At 39.5% G+C, this 24,942-nt stretch overlaps 1 protein-coding gene across 14 annotated transcripts in view; it reads right to left on the reverse strand.

Annotated features, from left to right (window-relative positions):
* Positions 1-24,942, reverse strand: part of HDAC9 (histone deacetylase 9) — a 458,285-nt gene that overhangs the window by 261,925 nt on the left and 171,418 nt on the right. For 8 of the 14 annotated variants that reach the window (XM_071735762.1, XM_071735760.1, XM_071735754.1 and 5 more), the window contains one exon: positions 10,712-10,774. The exons of 3 other annotated variants lie outside the window; for them this stretch is intronic. In XM_071735762.1, the coding sequence (XP_071591863.1) occupies positions 10,712-10,774 (63 nt within the window). 3 more of the 14 variants (XM_071735764.1, XM_071735763.1, XM_071735759.1) reach the window with 3 other exon arrangements.

Raw genomic sequence — 24,942 nt, forward strand, 5'->3', positions numbered from 1 at the left:
CCACAAAGCAAAGGTTTAAAAAAAAAAAAAAGAACAAAACCTGCACACTGGAGTCATGAAGGCTTTCCTGGAGACTCTTTACGTGACACTGCACCAGAGCTCAGACAGCTCAGGGGTGCAGATGGCTCCTGCTTCCAGTGCATCAATTTTGGCGCAGGTTGCTCAAGCCTACACAGATGTAATTTTCTACTTCATACAAAACAGCATACATTGGCAGGGTATTTTCCTTCAGCAGTAAAAGATGAAATGTGCCCTATGGATGATGAAAGGTAATTACTGACAGCTTCAGAGGGACAACATTAATATGAATTCTACTTACTGGTAAAGTGCCCCATGTTTAACTGGACTTAAAGAGGTGCTAATTGAGTGTGAAATTCTAGGCACTGTCTTTTAAATGTTGAGAGGTGCAAGGGATGTGATCTCTGGACACAGAAAATTTCCCAGGCAGCAGTTTTGCATGTATTTGGAGCCATCATATGCCAGAGCTGAAGCAGAGAGACCCTGTTGTGCTTATGAGCATGGAAGAAGAAGAGAGAGCCTTCCTGGCTTATGGCCCCCCCCAACCCCAATGGTGATGCCCTCTGCCCCCAGTTAACATCACACACACACTGCAGCACAGAGAAGCAGAGGGCACCTTTCAACCACGGTCAGCTGGTCACCCCATCAGTACCAAGGGACACATGAATATCTGTGCTGGTACAAGGGATGTGACTGTTCAGCAGAGGAATGAGAGCCCAGGACGAGGGAAAGGATGGGAATGTTGCTCTTCCTTCCTAGCAGCATCAGCTGTTATTTCTATAGGCATGTACCATACAGCTACATAAACAAATACATCATATTCACATATAACAAAAAATAAAATATTAATGAGAAAGAGGAAAACGAGCACAGTAATAGTCCCTATTTTTAGATGCACTCCCTTCTTTCTGAATCTACAGACACCAAAGCCTACTTGGCTACTAAATCTTATAACCTACCCTACACCTGGAGTTCCACCACAACAGATCTAGCAACAGCATTCCCTAAAGGGAATAACAAAAACAAGTGCTTAAGAATGAGCTCCTGAGGTCTTCAGGACTAAATGTGTACTGCTGCAGACCTCTGGACATCTGCAGATGAAGAATGGCAGACACGCAGGTTTACAGGGTGCAAGTCAAACTCCTGCGGGCTGGTAAGCCTGCAGGAGGAGGAAAAACACTTTTTCTTAGGCACTCATCCAAACTCACCTGAACTAACTTGTGAAAGAGCTATCTTTAAAACTTTTTTCAAATTTTAACATAGCAATTCCAGAATGTAAGGGAGGACACTGAAAGATTGGTGGTAAGCCTATGTGCATCTATAATTGAATATGCATTCCAGTGACAAGTATTTATGCGTGACCAGTCATGAGAGAGATGCATTCACTCTTAGATGAGGTTTGAGAATTCTAGCCCAAGGCAATTTTTTTCTAAATATTCCCATTTCTAACCCCTTATTTTCTAAACAAAATAGCTGTGTCAGTATCCTTAATCATCCATAGCATTGCCATTACTTAATTCAGCTGCATTACCATTCCTTCTTATTCTTTTGCCTATAGTCCTTTGATGTTGTCATTTGTAATTTCTCTTCTTTCCTCCTAAGTTCTCCAGCTGCCCCATTATCACCCTGTATGCACTGGCATGAGAGGAAAAAAACACAAAAACAACCAACAAAAAAAACCCACTCAGAAAATAAGAGCAGAGCTCAGAAAATTGTCTAGTGGGCCACGCATAAGAGGAAAGACAGGGGAGGTGCAGGTGGCACAGCAACAGGAATTTACTGAAAATTGCTGGTGAGATTGCTCTGCAGTTTCTCTAGAAAAACTGAACTACATCAAGAGGGAGGGGAGCAGGAGGGGGGACTTGAGTAGCTAGGGACGGTGAGGTATAGAATTTGTACTGTGTGTATAAACTGATGCTGTGCTCTGCACCTCTCCCAAAAAAATGACTCCCTCTTAGACAATATATATATATATATATATAACAAGTCTGTACAATGGCAAGGGAAACCCTGAATGTTATGTGACTACACAAGTAACACAGTCCTGAGATGGTTTTCACAACTTCAGATGACTGTAAAATACTCCTGCTTTCCCATGTATTCTTCATTATGGCTTTGGAGGGTTTTTTTGACAGAAACTTCACTCATCTCAGTTGGAGTTGACTGTTCTCGTAACTGTTTTCACCTACAGTTTTCCTCTTTTCTGGAAGAGTTAGAAGTGTACTTCAAACTCCCCTGGTTTCCACCTCATACATCATTCTCTTGCATCTTCAGTGCCTTCCCTATCTTTCCTCATAACATTTTAACATAGGAAGTGTTTGTATAGATCACCTCTGCATTACTACTCCATTTAGAAAATTCAGTCTTATTTTCTTTAAATCTCTTTCCCTCCAGTCTTTCACTCCAGCTCCTTGAAAAAACCTAGGTAAGAGTTATTATTTCCTTCTATGGTTAACTACTGCCAATTCTTAAAAGAAACAAATAGGGTAAAACTTGCTTGTTCTTCTGCAACAGATCCACTAAGAAAAACAGTGACAGCAAATAAAAGGATGCTCACTCTCTGACATGTGTGTGGGAATGACTGGATCTGTCTTGGGAGCTCGGAACAGATTTGAGCATATGCACAACCCAGGCTGGTGAGCATCTACCAGATCCCAAGGTAAAGTGGTCTCCTGAATTTAGGCCCCACTAGATTTCAGCAACTGCTGTGCAAGCCTTTTTAGAGTGAGCATTTTGAGGCATCTAAGCAGTTTCTATACAGTCCTTTAACAATAAGCATCTACATGTAAAAGCAAGCATGTTAGCAGAAAGATCCATACTGACAATTTTTCATTTGGTGCCTCATACTAACTCTATCACTACTCATGTCAACATGAAACCTCAAAAAAGCTAGGTATTTTATTTTATAGTTTTAGGTGATACTGTAATATCTGTACTCTTTTATGCATTTAAAACTTCAAGGTTACATTCAAATTAGAGAATCAAAACCTTTCACAATCCAGGAGTTTTACTTCTTTTCTATCCACAGGAAAAAGATTTCACAAGAATTAGGAAAGCTACAAATTTTTCAATAGGGAGATCCAACAAGTAGGTAAAAAGACCTAAGAACTTACTGTGTCTGCAAGGAAAGAAGTTGTGAATAGCTAAATAAAGGGCCATCACTAACATTGTACTAAACTCAAAAGAGGGTAACAAGCACCAGAAGCAGCCTCGGTGTAACATTAGGTACTAACAGTCTGTTTCCTCTACTCCCTCTCATACTGCTACTGCACAACACCAACAAGTTGGTGGCCTTGGGTACCAAGAGAGAAAAAAGAAACTTGGATTAAAAAAAGAAAAATTGCAGGAAATTATTAAATTAACTTTAGGCTTCCTCATTATTTCATTCCAGACTTCACTGAAATCAAATAGATGTGGACCCTCCCTGAGGCACGCATACCTTCAACCACGGGGATCATGAAAGAGAACAACAGTCTCTGACTGCAAAACCATGATTTATGCATTTGCCATTTTCAAATAATTCATCCCATTCCTACTCTTGTCTCCCTTTGATGATTGTTTCATTACTGGAAGGAACATGTTATCATTAGAATAAAACATCCTGCTTTTCAAGCACATTCATCCACAAGGGGCTTGAATTTTTGGGAGCTCTTCTGTTTGTACGCTCCACAAGCCAGAGGGAGTTTGCATCCGGGAGACACAAAAAAACAAACAGATGTGTTGGCTATGCTCAGATTATACCAAATGCCAAAGTACCTTTACAATCATGCACAGAACTGCCAGTCTGACAAAAAAGAAACGAGCTGCTTATTATGTAATGGGAGTTAAACCATCAGCATATCACTCAACTATGCAAAGGCTTCCACTGACACTGCAAGCTTTGCTAAAGTAGGAAGGTTTTAAAGCAAACAAATCAGGTGCCCCCTGATTATACCCAGAACGTGCATGAGGATAGAAACATGCCATTGAATTTAGAGGGAAAAGGTAAAAAGAAAATATTGCAGCTCAATAGATAATTATAATCCCTTGTTACTTCTCTATTTTATAAACTGCCAGCTTCCTGAGCAACACCTACAGTGCAGTCAGAGGCTGCACTGACACCCAGCTGAAGATCTTCTACTTGACTATTTTTGTTGCTCTTTACTAAACTGTCACTAACAGCTTGCTCCCAGTTAAACACGTGATCATAAAGATCCCACAGTGCTTCCTTAGGGAAGAACATGCCTTTACTGTGTTTTTGAATTACAAGTCTCCTTTAGGATTCGAGTTCTTTCTAGTGAGCAGAAATGTCTGTGAAGCAGCCATAAAAAATGGCTTGCTAAAAATGTGTCCCTTTGCTGAAGCTTCCTCTTATGCCTGTGAAAGCATGAAGAAGGCTAATTGAACAGCAGACAGCATTTTTATGTAACAAAACTAAAGGGGTCCATTTTGGAGGAGCTGTGTGCATATGTGACATGTTCACAATGAACATGGAGCTTGACGGTGCCAGCCCCTAAAAATAGCACCTGGATATCCTCGTTCTCATCAGCAACCACAACCCTGTCTTCTCCATCATTTGGTTCATCTATCTAGCATCCCCCTCCCTCCTCCAGAAGAGACAGGAGCGATGGTACCCTGAGGTACCTTGTTTTAGTAGATGTGGGGGAGATGTAGAGGATGTTTGCATCTGCTGCAAGCACACATTTTAAACAATATCCTCGCTCCTCAGCAGGCAGTTATCATGTTGTTTTGGCAGCAGGAAGGAATTTGTGGTTTTTCTTGAATGTTGCTCTTCTTTATTTAAACTACCAGAAATAAAGCAAAAATGACAGAATGCTCTGTCTATAAATAATCATTCCGGTGTACAGTTATATTAGGAGGTAACTCAGATGGCATGATAACGCCTAACAGGCTAATCTTAGACCTGTAATGCCATAAGATGAAAATAACTAGGCTAAGAATAACTGACCCAGAGGAGTCAGCCTGTTAAAGAGATCCACAGAACAGGGCATTTTAGATTTTCATGTGTTTAACAATAATTTCTGCCAATTAGTTTCTCAGGAATACTTTGGATTACACCCACCATATAAAAAAGTCCACCCTTAACAGTAGCTGGGAAAGGTTAAAATGAAACAACACCTGAAACCTTCCTGACCAACTGTACCAAAACGTGAAATTAATGTGGACATGCACCTAAGTTTTTAAGGCTATCTATCTATTCTGCTTTTCCCTAGCTTTTGCTTTCCCTGTAAAGATTGCACAGAAAAAAAGAGGCCAAGCATTCGGTTCAGAAAGAGAGGGCTGATGAAAGTTCTGGTAGTAAAACACATTACAAGTGTTCCTCACATCCAACACAAACCTTAATGAACTGGATTCTGTATCCAGTTTTACAGGAAGGAAGACTGGCTGAAAGCATGTGTGCTTGAGTGCAGTGCAAAGCAACAGGTGTTCTAAAGCTGAACAGCTAAAATAATAAACAGCTGGAGTAAAAAGTTCTTTTCCAATAAAATGATTTAGTTCAACACACCAAAGAGAGGCAAGCTAGTGTCCTAGTGCCTAGTACCTAGTGCCTAATAGTAGTGCTCTGTATAAAATACAGCATCTAATTGTATCAGGAAAGATGCTCAAATAGGTTTCGAAATTATGTTCTGCAATTTTTTATTTCTTTCCAGCTTTTGTAACTTCCTATTCTTGTCAATCTTGCACTTTGAAATTCCTCTTCCAAGTTTTTACCCCAACATATGAATGTATCTTCGAATTCAAATTAAGACTGTCAGGTAAGTATGCAGCTCCAGAAGCTGGACTCAGTATCTTTGCAACAACATGAAATAGAAAAGCACCTTCATTCCACTTTACCATTTTTGTTCTAACTAAATTCATAACCAAGGTCTTGTCCAGCATACATGACTGGGCAGAGCCTCTTCAAAACTAACTACAATAGATCTTCAGGTCTACATTGCTGATGTCTTCTCACTGTCAGTTGTTAAGACGCAGGCCTTACTCTTCTGCAATAATTAATTCAAATACTTTTGCAACTACTATGAAGCACTAGATTTTTTTTCTACCTAGCTCTTATGGCAGGCATTGTAAAAGCCTCATCAGCTGTTACTCAGAATTTTGCCATAATGAATTTTCACTCTCCATTTTTTACTCTGAAGAGAATTACAAAGTAAAAGGTTGGCACATCTATTCTCACTCTCCTTGAAAAGTTATTGCTTGAGATATCACATATGCAATATTTTGTATCTGTAAGAAGTTCATGCTACCTGATTCAGATATTCAAATATCTCAGGTTTTTCATTAAATCAGAGCAAACCTTTAAATTAGTATGCTTTCTGCAACCTCTCCACAGGAACAGTTGAGCAGGTAAAAGTTTTGTTTGACCAGAGAAAAAACGGGAGAGCAAATATCAAAAAAAAATTCTTTGAAGGCAATAAAAATCCACGTGTATAAGCACATATGTGTGGTCATGCATCCACACAATAGATAAAAGCATATGAGATAAACTTTGTAGATAAGGGTTTACTGAGGAAAAATAGCTCATGTGGACCTGTCAACCCACGTACAATGTGATGTGTGTAGCATTGATTCTGTCACTCATATTCAAGTGAAACACTTTGAATTTTCTGACTGTGCAGGGAATAGAACACTGCAACTACATTCACTTACTACATTTGTGAAACTGCAGGTGTTTTGCAAGCCTGTAGGTGGATTAAGTGAAACAAATTAATCATTCTGAATGGTTATATTTCTTTTAGAATAATTTTGCCCCATAAAGTACTGAGGCTGACAGGTATGATTTTCTGTATTTCACCAAAGGGTTAGCTGATGTGAGCAGGATTGTGTAACTTGCTCCAGTCACCCGTCAACTTGTGACAAGCACGGCTTTAAGCTCAAGATCTCCTTGAACTCTTGATTTTTCAAGGAAACAGCTTTGGGCAGGAAGCAGAGGATGCCTGATCCAATAAAAGCTGAGGTGTGATTTAGACAAGCCAGTGTAAGGGTGTGTCTCAAGGGGGCCAGTGATTCAAGCATAGTAACCTCCCCTTTTGGAAAACAGCATAGTACATAAAATGGCCACAAGACAATGAACTTGGCATTTCTTTTTGAAGTCCCACATCTACAGATACTACAGCTTGGTAGGTTCCTTCTTCTTCACAGCTAACACCTATTTGAGTACTGTAGCCCTGCATCACTTATGTATTGACTACATTTTAATGAGCATTCATGCCATGGACTGTGCTGCACCAAATGCTTTTTTTCAAGGACTTACCATTTCTTAATCATTTTCTGGTAAGGTGAGAGGCCAGTTGAATGCTAGGGTCCATGGTGACATGTCATACACATGGGAGGTGAAAATTTTTTTGCAAAATTAAAGCAACAGCATAGTTAAATAGTATTTCCATCTAAGTAAGAGTCTTTAGACTCCGGAGCTATTTTGTTAATCATGAGACTAAAACAATTACGGCATCAAATAAGAATGCATCAGCATAATTTTATTAAATAAAGATGTACAGCACTTACTGCTGCATTTTAGAGCAACAGTACCATATGGGAGAATCTAGTTCAGTCTTCTCAAGATAGCTGAAACTGCTCTCTGAAGTAAGGTGTAGGTGTCTGCAAATTACACAGTTTATTGAGTCAGTGCCGATCTAGATTGCTCCATTCATAATTAGACTTTTGATTGGTACCTATCCAGATCATCTCATTCATAGTATGACTTACAAGCAGGGATGGCGACAGACAGGCAAAGCAGTAATTGAGGGAATACCAGAAGAACTGCTGCACATGATAGAAGTATTTCCTATGTCTGCTATTATCAGAAATTCCTTAGACAGTTAGCATTGCAAATATGTACCCACTGGCCATTGAATCCATCCTTTTTGGGGATGGCTCCATCCCAGTATAAAATCAGATTTTTGTAATACATGTCCATTGCATCTAGAATCCAGCAAACCTAAAAATCCCCCGAGTGTTTAAGTTGTGTTTATTTCAAAGACTTAAATAAGATCAAGGGTGAAGACTGCAAATGCTCAGGGATCTGCTCTTTCCTTAAATATGTGCAACTTTTTAACCTGAATAAAAGTCACACACGTTTAAATGAAGGTAACTTTACAGTAGGGACACTGTGATAAGCAAATTTCAAAAAATCAATCAAATGATTGATTCTAGCTCCTCCGAGCACTAAAGCATATTGTCATACCCTGGCTATTTCCTTCTCCCCCAGATGCAGCACAGGAGATGATACCTTAAAAGTTACGAGGCCTGATTCTGCAAGACCCTGAACTGAAGGGAACCCAAAGTAATCAATAGTAGCACCAGGCCTTGTGGTTTCATGTGACATAAACTTAACTGCAGACCATGTACCATGTCAACTACTTGCAGTCTAGTTGTGTATTTTTAAGGCCAGAAGAAACACTGGGAATTCTTTTTGTGTCCTACACTAATTTCATATTTAAACATCTTTTATGTGGATAACGTTCTTCACTGAGCTTTGTTTTTTGTTCTTCTTTCTTTTTAAAGTGTCTGTTCTACTTGGTAATACAGGGCAAACTGTGTATTTTATAGGGGCCTAAGGTAATATAGCTAAGAATTTATACTTAGAGATACAAATCAATTGCTACATGATATTCTAGTCTCCAGTGAAGAAAAGCAGAGCTATGAACTTTCTTATGTTTCTAATCAGAAAATTGCTATTTCTGAAGCCTCATTAACTGGCAGTTAAATGGTGGCATATTGAGTTTAAAAAAAACAAAAACAAACCCAACAGATTTTCACTGTGTACACCTAAGTTCAAGCTGAAATAATCTTAAAAAAAAAAAAAGAAGAAAAAAAAAAACAAACCAAAAAAACCCTAAACAAACAAACCAAAAAAATACCAACAGGAGGGAGGGGAAGCAGTCAGTCTTTATCTGTCTTTGGCTAAAACAAAAGCACGAGACACCTGCTGAGATGTCCAGGAAATCCAAAGAAGAGCAATAATTCTTAAATACAAGGTCAACACTGTGGACAGCTTTGCAGAACTATATTGCTTTCAGAGAAACTTCTACTTTTACCCACTGTCTTTGCTAGAGCTTTGTTGTGCATATTTGCAAACAACTCTTTCACCTGATCTCTGTCCTTGGCAAAGGAACTGTAATTGGTTATCTGCATCCGTTCTAAGAAGTTATAAGAAGAGAAGCAGTTCTAAGAAGAGAAGCAGTAAATTCTTTGAGAAATCCAAAAAGAAAAAAAACCAACCCAGAAGCTCAATAAATCAACAGAAAAATGGCTTATCTTAAATATTAACCATCTGCAGTCCACTCAGGTATTCCCCTTATTTTAAACTGCACATAACACTTTTTCAATTTCTCATTGTTTCCTTCAGTCTATAATAACTATGAGGTAGTCTTGACTTTTCATATTGACAAACACTAATGATGAGGTGAGGATACCTGTCTTTTTACAGGAAATTTATTACCATTTCACAAAATCTCTGACAATTTATCTTCATATCTGAAAATAGCAGTCTGCTCTAAATTTGTTTTTAAGAAATAAATGCATGTAAAACTTCTTTTTGTATAATGCAGGAAAATAAACAGCCTTTTAAAAAAGTAAACAAACAAACAAGCCTCAACAAGTGTACCAAACAGTCAACACGTGAAGAGAGCTGTGGTCTGCACATATAACTGATCTTAAAAACTGAGGAACACTGCCAAGTTATATTAAAAAAATATATAAAAAAGAAAAATAATTTTTAAAAGTAAAAAAAAAAAAGAAAAAAAAAGAAACAGGGAGGTAAGCTGGACTAAAGTACATGTAAACAACTCACCCTATATTCCTCCATCAGGCCAATTTTATGTAAAACAAAGTCAGAAACCTAGGATAAAAAAACTGCTAATTATGTGCCTCAAAAGATTGAGTTTCAACCCAATAAAAGCAAAACTGGGATCCACAGAGTATAAGACAGAGTGGACAAAAGTAACCTGAAATTTCTATATATTTTTTTTAGCCTGTCTATATTGACATTTATCTGAATGGCAACAATTCTTCCAACTTAATTCATCTTCAGGATGTCATTTGCAGGTCTCAAACACAGCTAGTGAAGAAACTAGAAAATACAAGGATAGCTTCAGATAACGAGGAAATGTCCAGTGTTCTTCAGAGTAGCTTTGAAATACCTTCCTTAAAAACATGTCCAATTTACATCCAGTGAGTCATTACATATGACTACCACTGCCAGTAACAAATTAAGCTATTTGCACGGGCATTCTAAAGTAACACTGTCATGAAAAGAGAAAGGGATTAGCATTAAACTCCTTTTGTACACAAAGTGAAGAAAAGGAAACTCACAGAAGGACCAGATCCTGTTTACTGCCTGTAAAGGCTCTTACTGCAGCCTCCTGCCAAGGGCCGCCTGAGGAAGCCTCTCTGTGAATAAGCCTGAGCCACGAACCCCATTTTGCGACCACACAACAAAACAAACAAGGAATCCCAAACTAGATTTCGGTTGTGAGCATTTTGCTCTCGCTGGAAGGAAGGCAGCAGGCTAAAAGAGAGGAACTCTTTGCAACAGCAGCTGTCATACTGTCACAGAGGTAATTATTTAACAACTTACATAAAGCCCACAAAAACAAAGTCACTTTTTTAGAGGAGGGGTGTTTTCTAGTCGCGCCAGGCTGTGTTTTCCCAGTCAGCCACTGAAGTTCAAGGTATGGAGGGAGCTGTCTCTTACCTGAGCTGATCATACTGTGCATTCTTTGCTGAGCCAAGAGCTTTTCACGTCCAGAAACCCCATCTGAGGAAAAACACGATTCACTCTCGTAAATTGTCTGCAGCATATTCCAACCCGTCTGCACTTCAGCTACACGAGAGGTTCATCACTGCACTTGCACAGGGGTGTCAGGCACGACCCTCTGCGGTCCTACCTCCTCCAGCGAGGGTTGCGAGATAACAACGCTTCGGCAGTTAGCAACGTTTAAGCATTTGCACAGATATCTACCGGGAGAGGGGGGAAAAAAAAAAAAAAATCCCGAATGCCCTCTCGGCAGCCTCTGCCTGCGGGAAGGGAGCCGCGGGCGCGCCAGGGGCTGCGCACCGCCGGGTTTCAGCAGCGGCGTTGGGGCGGCCAAGAGCAGGTGGAAGAAGAACTGGAGAAATATCTCTGCGCTTCGAGATTTCTAGCGGGGCGGGGGGGGTGGCGAGGGAGGGAGAAGCACAGCCTTTTTAAAAACCATCAAACCGAGTACGCTCCCTTCTCCAGCGACCGGGAACCCCGGATGGTTTGGTCTGAATTACCCCAGCCCGGACCCGTGTTGCTGTCCCTGCGTCCCTCTCCTCTCCCCGGCCGGGAGAAGTTGGCGGGAGCAGCAGCAGCAGCAGCGATAACTCATTTGCATTTGAATCGACACCCGCGTGGCCCAGCGGCGGCAGAAATAGAACAATGGCCGGCCTGAGCCAAAAATAGGTCAAGCATGGCCGGGTGATTGGAGCCTGCATTAATGCGTTTAAAAATACCACAGCAAACACAGCTGTCCAGTCTCTGTCTTTCAAACCGCCGGCTGTCCTCCCTCCGCCGCTCGCCTTCGAGCGCAATTAACCCCTTCCCCCCCCGCCAAGACCCTGCTCCTGCTGGGGAGAAGCCAGAGACGGGGGAAAGGACAGCAGGGAACGGGGCAGACTCTCTTCTCTCCCCTCTCTCCCTCCACAGGCACACCCACCCACCCACCCCCACCCCACCCCCCGGGGAGTATTTTTTTTATTTTTTTTTATTTTTTTAAAACCGCACTAAAACTCCACGGCTGCTGTATCAGTCCTAAAATAACGCCGGGAGGTTTTGCTGGCGATGTGGTTTCTGCCTCGCCCCCGCGCAGCCATCCTGCTGTTCTATTTTTGCTGCCCGTTTCTCTGGCTACGCCGCAGTTGGCTTTGGCGGGGGAGCCGGGCTGCTGCCTGCTCCCTGCAGGACCTGCAGCCGCCTCGGGAGAGGCGATTTCTGAAGCTAACAAGGCTGGGGAGGAAGGGGGAAGGGGGGAAGGGTTTGTAGCAGAAGGTGGGGGTAGATGTCGGTGAGGGACCGGGTTTTGTGCGTGCATTTATAAGCAGCGTTTCCGTATTTAGCTTGCTTGATATAATTCCTGTAGTAAGTCACCAGTTGCGGCACACCACGTTAGACACAGTTACCAACGATGCACAGTTCGGTGGAGTTGCTAAAATTTGGAGGGAGGATGAGCAGCTCACACTTATTTTTAGAAGCGTTAGGCAATTTGCACGGCGTCTTTCTCAGTTTTCCAGCATTGATGTGCTTTGAGGAGAGCAGCGTCGGACTGCGTTTCATACAACAGCACCAATGCCCCTCTGTCTTGGCAGTTTTCATGCGTGCTTTGTGAACTTGATTTTTTCATAATGATATTTCAGAAGTTGTGCATCTTGTTTGCTGATTATTATACCTACACATAAATACATTTCGTATCATTGTTACAGATGGTACTTTACTTCTGCAGATCCTCTGCTGCCTTATAGCACTTGTTAAACATGTGACTGAAGCCTATCACTACATACATATGTATGAAGCATTCATATATATATGTAGCAACCTCACCGCTCACCTATCAAAATTACACATCTCCTTCCACATCTCGGCCTCAGGAGAGCAACAATGGCCGCTGGCCATTGGGATGTGTTTCCTCACTGTAATCAAGAAGCTAATATAGAGGTCGAATCAGAGCCTTCTAGAAATCCACCAAATTCTCAACTATCTTCATCACCTTTTGCTAGTGAGGATGAGTCAAGAATCTGCAAAGTAACCGAGGCTCAGTTTTGCTTTTCGGCAAAGGACTGTCTGTCTGCTCTTCAAGTAACACAATAGATTGTAGCCAAGGGAAGTATTTTTTTTTTTTTTAACACCTCACAACTGTGTTATTGAAGGAAAGATTTACAATCATAAAGTACCGTGACATTCCTGTGACATTTAGATACTTGATGGCACTTAGCACTTGTGGCTCAAGTCTCCTTTCTCATCCAAAACCTTTCCTTCCTCCATGTGCCAAAATGACCTGGTCCTGTTGAGATTTAGGATTTGTCCTCTGGACAGAGATCCCACAGCAGCTGTCAAGGAGATTTTCCCTACAGGATCCTTAATTTAGCACTAAACATCCCCTTCTCCTTGCTTTGTGTCTTCCCTATCCCCCAGTTTTCCCCAGAACCTCAGCTGACAGCACAGACCCAGCTCTGCAAAGGGCATGGACATGGGCAGGGGCAGCAGAGCGGTGTAGGGTGTTACAGTGCAACACAGGGGATGATCATCACTCCTAACATCATATTACTGACAGCTGACAGTTTGATATTCAGAATATATTTCTCTTGAAAATAATAAAAAAACCCCACCCCAAATGTCCTGTGGGAAATGCATGGCACTATGACAGTGCTGGGAAAGAAGATGTTTAACACGAGTGCAAGGGAGATCACCAGCAGAAAAAGAAGTCTTTTCTAAGACAGAAAAAGCTTTTTATAGACAGAAGTAAATAAAAAAAGTGGAATTGCCTCTGCCCTTGAGCCAGCCAGAACATGACCCTGTTTAGTGATTCAGTGCCTCAAAATAATCTGGTCTCGCATTACAGGGAAACACTGGAGGAATAAGTTAAAAACAGGTCAGAAGATGGAAAATGCTGGAGTGTAGGATCCTGGTATTGGGTACCCATGCATGTTTATAACTTCTTATATATGCAGCTGAATTTTTAAAGATAGCATTCACAGCTCTGACTTCAAATACTTGAGTAACTAAATAAAAGGCAACCATTTTCAAGAGTAGAAAATGTATGTTCTATTATTTAGCTGAAAGAGTTCCTAATTTTGTTGTACTGTATGTTAAACTGACAGACACATAAACTATCCTATGTTAGCTAATTCACAGCGATTCATAACTACAGCATTGTACCTTATAATTAAGAAAAGATATTAAAAAGACATCAAAATATTTCACTTATGAAGTCAGCCACCCCCAGAGGTAGAGCTTTTACAACGTGAATTCTTCCTACTTGTTTTGACGTATTATGGGCCAACTTTGGTACATGCTTAGCTTTAAAACACATGTGTAAATCTGTCTATTTCCAACATAATATTTAAGCACATGCTAAAACTCTATTGATCACAATAGAATTTAAACATGCAGTTAAACACCTTGCTGAGTCAGCCCATTCTTTTACTGCATGATCAAAAGAGTTTATATAGCTCCTTTAGAGTTCCACAGGGGAAGGATAAAGGGTTCACACATGAAGAAAATCTGTTTTTTATTTTTAAGGCTATGGATCTTACAAGGTGACATTTTCATATAGGAACATGAGGGGTTTTGTTCTGTATTTCCAAATGCATTTCCTAAACTTGCAGAACTCTAATGACACTGGAGGTAAGAGCAAACCCTTGAAATGATTTAGTGCTGTTGAGGGGAGTTTAAATGCAATCAGCAACTTTATAGAAAATGTAAGGCATGTTAGTAACAGTAAGATCTCATTACAGGGATTTCACAATGTGTTTTTCTTATTTGCCTTCTGAGTTGCTAAAAACAAATATATATAAGGAAATTAAATTTGCAAACCGCTTTTCTGCAACATTAAGACTGAGAAATTAAGCACTTAAATTAGAAAGAGCTACGATTTCCACTGCATTATTAACTCCACATTATAATTAAGTAGCACTTCTATCTTCTTACTTTCCTTGTTGAGTACAAACAGTATATTACTGTTTGTTTTTAGCATATCCCATTTCTCACTCACATTATTCATTAAAATTAATAGGTTAGTTTCATCTTCTGCAGTTTTCTTACTTGTAAGTGAATTATTGCATAGATTCTTCTGCCATACTGCTCAATTGTATCAGAAAAATATTACATACAAAATTAAATAAAGGCATGTTCTCTAGCTTCTAGTCAAATGCTTAAATGAGGATAAGGTGGTCTTACTGGTGACCCATTGAAGCTTTCTTCAGCCCCCTTTCCATTTGGCAAGTTTTCAAAGAAAAATCATTGAGTAACAACATTCATGGGTATCCAACAACGCATAAGCAAGTGGAAGCTAAATTAAGGTTCCATGGGTAATATTAAATCTAGCCTATTTCAGTACTCAAGTTTTGAGCACTAATCTCTACAGCCTAAAGAGCTTCTAACTAATTTTATTTATATCTAATCCCCAGGATTAAAGAAAAAAAGAAAAAAAATTAACTATTGTATGGAACAGATGTTTCTGTAGCCACAGTTCATTACATGTCATTAGTATCATGTGAAACCCAAACACTCCACATAAATTACTGCATTTTATGCTGGAGGATTAACGAGGTTAACGAACAGCAACCTATTACTACAGAGAAGCAGATGTTTTGTGAGCAGAAAGAAATCAAGGGAGATGCTCAAATGGACTGGTTCTTCTCCCTCCTGGAAGTAAGGGACCATATTCCAAATCCCTAGGGGAGTAAAAATGGATCATTTTACCCACATTCTCTTCTTAGAAAGATGTAGTGCTGTAATGTCTCTGATTAGTTTTCTGTGTAGCAAGCCTGTCAAGAAATTCATGTTGCTTTTTCTTTGCAGTTCTGTGAACCCCCGGGGACAGGTATTTTTCAGCAGAGGACGAAAATGTGATTCTATATGTGCTTAAGCTCAATTCAAGGTTCAAAGGAATTTTGGGGGACAAAGACAGATGTATCTGTAGCTTTAGGGGATTCTGTGACAAAGGAGATATAAAGAGATAGGAGAATAAAACTTTGCAAAGTTTTGAAAAGAAGCATTACACTTGACAAATGTATGAGTCTCTACCATCTTTCATTTAACAATACAGAGAGCCTTGCATCTTTCTCATGCAAATTAGCTCAGGGTTTTTGGAACTAACTGATGACTTACCACTTCTTTCTCCTCTTAAAATATGCCTTCATGTTCATATAAATAAGTCTACTAGAAATCAAGTCCTAGATTCAGGATAACACCTCAGCAACACATGTTTGATTATAAGCACATGGCTGAAGTTAAGCATAGGCTTAGGGGTTTCATAAATTAAAGGGTACGTTCCTGAATCACAAAGTTTAAATAATTTTAAAAACCATAGAGTGATATTAAAATAAATAAGTAATATTTAGGTTAGGAAATATGTACACACCTCAATCCTTCTGCTGGCACAGTTATTTATCAGATTAGAACAAGGATGAGGTAAATTGCATACAAACCATGCAAACTAGGTAGCCAAAAGCAACACCAGATACTGACAAATCAATGCCTCAGACCAGCAAAGCACTTTGCCCTTTTTTATGCCATTAATGAGGCGAGCAGAGATACAGACAGTATGAGACTTGCCAGGCCCTCCATGTTGATGTGCAGCTTCCTTAGAGAGACCCTGGTGCATTTGTCTCCCATGTCACATGGATGGACACAGAGGCAAAGCAGCCCCAGAGCACAGAACCTGTGGCACTTTGCAGTACATCATCTGTGACAGCTCGCAGTATCTTCTGCATATTGAGGCATTTCAAGCCTGTTGCACATCTACTGAGCAGATAATCTGTATCACCACACTGCCTTGTGCACGGGATTTCCTGATGCCTGGTAGTCTGGCAGGTCATATCAACTGACCTGGACACTGAGAGCTCCTGGGCAAAAGACTATTAAATGCCCGTGGCTGGAGAATGAAGACAAACACCATCTCTAGCATGTAAAATATGCCAGAGTTTAAGTGTTTTTTTGGGATTTAAGCCAAGAAACGCAGGCTATGCTTAACTGTCAGGAGAACTGCAATGTGAAAATCAGTAGCTATGCAAAGGATTTAGGATCACAGCAGAAGACAGCCAACTTACCCTACAATTACACCAGGACCAAAAAGGCTAATAAAATCCTCGGGTATATAAACAAGGTTATTTTGATTAATAGCAGTGAGGTGGCATGTATATACCACGTGGTTTACTGAATTTTCCCAATAATATTCTTGGGATACCATAACTTGTTTCAGTATAGATACTTGAAAAAGAATTCTGAAAAACTGAGGATGGCTAGACATGCCACAAAACCAAAATCAGTTTGGAAGACTATTGGGAACTGGAAAGCCAAAGACCTGAGCTACTAAGTTTACTGAAGAAGCTCAGGGGTGTTTGGCACAGTTTGTATATACACAGGGCAATATCTCTGGTGGTAGAGTATAATACTCTTTATTTTAAGAAACAAGGCTTTAAGAAAAATCCATCTATTAGAAATTTCAAGCCAGAAGTGGGTAGACGTATCAAACATGTTTTAACCTCCACAGCCACTTATAAGTGAACTTTACATCATAGTAGCCATGTCTCTGGAAGAAAGCTTTAAAACATCTATAGCACAAACAAAAGGCAGATTTTCTTTTACTGCTACATTTTATACAGTTAGACCTGGTGATCATGACAGTACCACTGAACTTACTAAGAGGTAGTAAGAATTGCTTGACTGACAGAAATAATAACAATTAAACAGAATAATTTTTCCTACAGCAGAAATATTTTTTTAATCGCTCTTTCCTGAAAAGCAGGTGTAGTTTGTTTTCTTTTTTAATCCAAGATATAATTTTTCCTATGTATACAATATTTACAAAGTAGGAAGATGGTGTGCACTCTAAAAATCTTGGAAAAGTCTTTGTGAAAATAAACTCCACAAAAAATTACATGTGTTTGCTTTATTTCTTTGTTTTGCTATTAAAAACTGCCCTTTTAAGTCACAGAATTAGTTCTCAGAAGTAGAGCCTTTCTAAATCCAGGCTTGGATTCATGGAAGGATGAGGCAGCTTTTACATAACATGCTACACCCCTACCTAAATGGATTGGCACAATTTCTTTCTAAAATTTTGAAGCAAGTGAGATTTTTTTCTTATTTATCAGAACATTTCTCTAGTTAGAAAACTGCCACTACAAGCCAAAAAAAAAACAAAACAAACAAACAAACAAACAAACAAAAAACATTAATTTTAATCAGTAAAAAGGTCCCTCTTTAATTTGTGAGCCAAGGAACTGACCTGGGATGCCAGGCCACACATTGGGCTGTGGGTCCATGCCAGTGTCTGCTGCTGCACTATTGAATGCCTTCGTTTCCCACCTCCTCCATCCTTCACTGGGGAGCATTCGAGCACATGGAGAAGCTGCATTACATGCACAAACGTGCCTCTGAGAGCAGGAACAAACTGACTGCTACTGTGCTATGAAAAGGTCACCTCTCATTCCAGTCAATAATGTTGTTATGAAACCACATGAAAGCCTCCTGGTTAGCTGGACCAGAACGGCACCGAAGTTCAGTCCTGGTCCTCTTCTGTTGTTTTTGAAATGTTTCAGTGAATCCAGATCCAGTTTTCATCTGACTTTTACCTTGTCTTGAACTCTGATAAGGAACAGAGCTGCAAGCCAAAATGTTATCGATCCATTGGCTTGGGAGCTGTTTTTACTGTGCTGGTGAATTTGGAACAACACTAAAAGATGAAAACTGACTTCAGTGGATGCACTGTGGTTGTTTTGCCTGACTTCAGAAGAACAAGGATTTCTCCCAAAGAGCATTGTAATCTTAATTTCCCACATTTATACATGTCAGAAGAGAAAATAAACCAGAATACAATCCGAAGCAAGATTCTGTAATTCTCAAAGGAAAATGATAACAGATTTCAACTAAATATAGCCTCTCTCTTTAGCTAAGTAAACCACCTTGAAAATCTTAATGCAGCTACTTACTGTACCTGAAAACACCTTTATAAATACACTGTGAGACTATCAAAATGTGTCCCAAACTTGACTTTTATACATACATGTGTCCAACTGTTATCCCTAAGGGCAGAATCAGCCCCAAGAAGCCCAGTATTCATACTTCAAGCTCATTTAGACAAATCATGCACCCTTCAATTTGCTAGGCAGTCTGTCCATAGAACAGATTAAGCAATTGGCAAGGGAGGGTACAGCAGGTGCCCAGCAAGGTCCCACCTCAGCAGGCAGATGTGGGCATCCCTCATCTGCCCCATTTCTGGCTCTTTGTAGCAAGAGGAAAGTACTCAAGCTCTCTAGGACCAGGGGATAAGGTTGATCTAAGACCCCACAGTTTACTAAAAGGAGAACTGTGCACAAAAGAACTGACAAATTGTTCTGATCCTCAAGCCACTATGCAATGACTAAATAAACGCACAGGACAGAATTAATAATTTTCACTAAAAGCACAGGAAGCCAGGAAGAAGATGTATGAATCCATGTTCAGACAACACTCCTCATCAACTCTTCTAAGGTATATCTTACAAAGAATCAGGGAGGGGAAAGCTCCTATATTCACATCAATCTGAAGAGCTGCTGGGAAAGAGCAGTCCCAGAATGAATTAATAAATGAAAAACAGCTTGCAAGTGCTGGAATCCTAATGCCACAAGCAGAGATAACAGATTATTTTAGATGAGCTTAGGCTTCGGAGTGGTCAACATGTAGGATCGAACTTAGGCTTGGAGCCTGTTCTAAAAATAGCACAGCTCTATGGCTGTCACCCACTCACTTCATATCCTGTCGATTGGTAGCTGAGAGAAGAGGATGGCAGGACAGGTGATAATGGCAGGAAGAGCAAAACCTTTCAGTTGACAAATCAGATTCTGTACCATCATGAGTTAGGTCTCATGTAAATCATTAGTCATGGATGGACTGGTATGTGTATGTTATGATCACATTTCATTTCCAGTCCTCTACCCCATCATCAAAGCAGTTGCCAATGAGAAACTGATAAGAAAATTTCCCTAAGCTTTGGAATTCCTTATTTATTTATTTATTTTTAGACAGGCTAAGTGGCAGTTTTGGCTAAAAGTAACCAGGAACAAAAGCTAGACTTCTCAAGGTATCTCAAGTCTTCTCAAACTGGTATCACCCATAGATCATGCCCACAGGAATGAATAAATAAATCACAACCTAGACTATCTTAAACCTAATTGCATTCTCCATCTCCTCTCCCTATCTCTGCCAGACTGCCAGTGTCAAGGAAAAGCTAAAAAGGTCGAGAAAGAAAATTTGGGAAACTGAAAAGTGCATGTGCATTTTGCAAATAGTTTGTTTGCCATGACCAAGGAACTTTCTATGCCTCAGAAGATGAAGGCAACTAAAGCTAAGAATCTGGTTTTATTATGTGATAAAGCAGTGCAGCAGAACTGGGCACCATCTTAACTGAAAATAGATGTAGCGTACTAATAAAGCTGAAAAAACCCCACATAAGTAAATTACCAGTGCAATGAAAGAGGATGAAGTTTGGTCAAGATTTATTTTTTTCTTTTTAGATACCAGTAGAATGCTTCTAAAAATAGCATCCTTGTAACATTCTAAACAAATGCTTTTCATGTTTGGAGAAAACACAAATGTGACAGCCTTACATTTAAGGAGTAGTTCATTTGAAGTAACACAGCAGAGCTGGTTTTACTTAGCTTCAAAGAACATGTTACTGGAGGCTATCTAATCACAGCATTTTCTTTCAGTATTTACAGGCTTACAAAGCTTATTTCTCTTAGAGACCTTCTTGGTATGAGGTGTGTGTATAAACATATAAACAGATACACAACAAATTTTCAGCTGCTGGTGTCACACACTTCAGATGAAATACTAAAATGCACATATATTGGTGTAAACAAAAAAGTAAAGCTGAAAAGTACATAAGCAAGTGTCTAGCTCGAAACGTGCTGATTGAGTATTTTATTGACTTGAGGCCTAAATCACTACATTCACTTTTGTTCATTTAGTGTCCTCTCAGATGCAGCAGAAAGCCTGCAGCAATTTAGGGAGGCATCATGCTATTCTGGGACCCATCAGAAAATGAGTGAGTTGAGAAGTTGAGCAACTAACTATATGTGCAAGGGGAAATCTCCAAGGCATACCTACCAAAAAAAAAAAAAAAAACCCACAAAAAAACAAAAAAACAAAAAAACAGGCAAGATGGTTATCAACAGAAGTATTTCATCAACCAGTCCTTTACAGTACTGTGGCTTCCATATTGGTTTTTGCCTAGGTACTGAACACTGCAGATACCAGCAGCCAGCAAGTTTGGTAACTTCTTTCATTTCTCCCATCCTTTTTCTGGTGCTCCGTTGTTTTGTGATACATTGCCTTCTGATCCAAAGACCATAAGCCTGTCACAGGATCCTAAGGGGGTCTTGTGTGTACTGATGGGGAGTCCCCATCAGTGATGAGTGCACTGTGAGGAGAGACAGAGGGTCCAGAATGGTCAGTAGGTCCTCAGATGGTACATATCCCCTTACACAGTGACCTGCAGATGTGGAGGGCTGGACTGAACAGTCATGGTAACTCTTTCCACCCAATTTTCTCAAGTGGTTGTTGGAAATATTATGTTTCTAGACAGCACATGAATCCAAGAACAGCCATTTCTCCACAACAATTGCTTATTTAGGACACGTATCCTAAATAAAACATGTCCTAAATAAGACATTTAGGACACGTGTCCTAAATAAGACCAGTATACTAAACAACACATTTATGGAGCATCTAAATCAAACCAGCTACTGCAGCAGCCTTGGCACCTCTGTACTGATCATCAGAGGAAAGGTATTTACCTAGGTGGGACTTCACAGCCAATAGCATATTAAGGAGTTTCCTGTGTGCTCCCACTCCTCTCCTGTCCTTGTCCAGCATGACAAGGTTTTAGTTGTAGGCATTCAGTCATTCTAAAGAAAGACATATCAGTTTTCCAATGCAGCTCTAAAAGCACAAGCAAGAAAACCAGGAATTTTTTATTGTTATGGGGTTCTCTGCCTCATCAAACCACAACTACAGTGACACGAGTTCAAAGTAGTCCTGACAGTGATTTACTACCCCAGAAATCTATTCACAAGGGGCATAACAGATATTAAAGAAGCCCTGCATCTTAAAGATTGATAAATCACAGAAAATCTATACAGTCAAGCTAATATATCATCAACCTAACTGACTACCCAAACTAGCCAACATCATTTAAAGAAATGCATAAAGTTAACAGCAGATGTGTTTTGAACACTAAAGGAAAAACAAGTCTCAAAAATCCATAAACAATGTTTTTTAAAAAAACTAAACTTTCTAGTTATAGTGGTATAGGTCTAAATTGAGTTAATTAAATAAGCAACTAACGTCTACTTTGAAAAGGAGAAAAAAATTGTTACTCTGTACAGTACAAACTTTATTTTCCAATAATACAGAAAAAAGAATATTGGGTTAAGTAATTTCTACAAGACATCAGCTGATGCCTTTACTCTCCACAAAATTTCAGACTAAATTTAGACTACCCTAAGACTTACACTGTCTATCAGCCTGTTTCCTCCACATTTTTCAATGTTCATGTGCAAAACTCCCCCATCAGTGAGTAATTTTCCAGCAACTGGAGCCTGCCACTTGTGCACTGAGAGGGCAAAGGGACGTTCCCAGTTCTGTTGGCATCACAGGAGAGGCTGATAAACAATCCATATCTTTTTGCCATCCCATTTGATGATAAGCTTTACAGTTCCTTTTATCATTTGCACAGGAGAAAATGGAAACACAGTAACTCTTGTTATATATAAGTCTGTTCAATGCACAGACCCAAAGAGAATTAATTTTGGCCATTGTTACAATTAATAATACAGTTCTCAATTTTTTATTTTGGAGACAAGATATCTGATCTGGAAGAAGATTGAATCCCTGTCCTCTGGGAAAGCACAGCATCATTACATGATTTCATACACAGCAGAGCAAACCAGCCAGGGCACGTCTCATGCCGTTCACTGTCATGGGAAGCCAATAATCTATTTCTGACTTGCACGGATGGCCTGTTCCTATATTTGACAAGGTAACATTCATCTCTCTACCTGAACCAATGTAATTCTTCACTGGCAGACAGTGAGACCTGCAGCAGTCTCAGTCTGGCAGTACCAAGAAGGAAATTTGCATTTCATTCCCAGACATAAAAGATATACCCACTAAGATAGATACAAAACCACAGTGGATTTTCTTTGATTTTTTTGTGTGCGTGTGCTTACAGTTTTCTGGTTTTCCTGTAATAACACTGAAAAAGATAATGTAACATTTTCTACAGCTGTGTATTCATCTTTAAAGTGCCAGTGAGGGATGGTTAATGACTTTAAAAAAAAAAAAAAAGATGGTATAGATGGGGTTGCTGGAGCACTCAGGATTTAGCACTCTATAGCTGAAGTCACTGACGACAGATTTACAGTGATCAGTGACCAAATTCTCTGTGTTCCAGATCCCCATCTATCAAGTAGTAATAAACAGCACTATATTTCACATTACTATTTAGAGGATAAGTGCTTTCAGGGGCTCAGACATCACAGAAGTGGAGAACATACACTTTCTTTAGGTCAAAATATTTTTGCCAAACTACTTCCACAGCTAACAGACAGTTAGGAACTGGTAATCTGTGTCCTTCCACAGGGAACTGGCAAGGCTCTGATTACTGTCCATGACTGTCAATGCTTTTTAAACCATGTATTATTTCAGATAGCTGATTATTACAAAATAAAATTGCATGTGTTTTCTCCAAACCACAAGAGTAGCTGTTGCTGTTTTTCTCTTCAAAAGTTAAAGACAAGCACAAATAGCCTGACTTTTCTTTCATATTTCAAAGGTTTTCTCTTTTTACCTATGTTCCATTAACTTGTCCTTCTCTTCAGAATATTTTATATAGTCTTTAAATGGAACATTGACACTTGCAGGAAAACATTGATAAAAAAAAAGTTTATGGCTCTAAGTTCCCAGGCTTACAACTTAGAGATATTTCCATTCACAAGGAGAAGCAAGACAGTTTACCAACAATTATGGTAAGCAGTGAATCTCACTAATGCAGACACTAAATGCTTGATGTCATAGAAAAAACCTATCTACTAGCTCAAGATAATGTATTAAAAAAAAAAAAAAAAACTAAAACCAAATACACGCCTTTGGGCAAACATTACTGTTGTTGAATCTGTTGTACATGGATGAATTAATGAGATAAAGTGAAGGACTTTTTCTTCATTCAGCTGAAGCTGTGGGCATACACACCTGCTCCCTTTATTTCATCTTCAGCACAGACCTGGCATGGTCAGTTAGTTTTCCATCTATTTTTGGTATGAGGATATTTGAATAATGATTGACTATGATAAATTGCTTCTGCTCTAGTCAACATTAATCTAGCCAGTTCTCTTTATATCCTTCCTATAAGCCTAGTAACCTTACTTGGAAATAGGAGTAAATATTTCTTTTTTTTTTTTCAAACTGACCAAAAATACAGTCTGAATTGTTGTGGGGCCCACATTTATAAATACCATCTTTTCTTTCTGTGTTTATGATTCCCACCAGAAAGGATGCTGTTTTCCAAAGAAAATCAGTAACTGATGACCACTTCTACATCTTTTCTTTCTTGCTCTTAGCCTCTCTTCTGCAGCAGTCTGCAGTAACTGCAGACACACAAAACTGTCAGTCCTACTCTCCTTTAACTCCATCTTTCACTCACTAAAGTAATGTGGACTCCCTCCATGCTTCACTTACTAAAATCTCCAACAAAACACACTTCTGGGATTTCATGCACACACTAGCATGCACTTCTCTTGTCTGTGAAGTCTCCCAATATCTGCCTGTTCCTGTACCACCTGGCTTAAAACTCTCCTCCTTAGGTCAGTACAAGGAATTGAGTGCTTTTGCTCAGAAAACCAGTGACATTATCAGGCAAATTTTTCTTTTCTTACATATCTGAATAGGGATGGAGATCATACATACAGCCAGGGTATTTCCATTGAGGCTGAAAAAATTATTTTTAAGAGCCCTCATTGGGATGATGTATACAAAGTGTCCCCTGTCAGATGAAAGAAGTTGTGGCTTTTAACAACCATGGTACTACAGTTGCCATCGCTAATTTACTGTTTTTTCAGGGTCTTGGAGACCCTCCAGGAGCTCTCCAATAGCATGCTTCTACAAAAAAGGTCTTCTGCTAATATCTAAGAAAACAACCCGCAATC

The sequence above is a fragment of the Heliangelus exortis genome, chromosome 2, assembly GCF_036169615.1.
Source record: "Heliangelus exortis chromosome 2, bHelExo1.hap1, whole genome shotgun sequence".
Lineage (NCBI taxonomy): Eukaryota > Metazoa > Chordata > Aves > Apodiformes > Trochilidae > Heliangelus > Heliangelus exortis.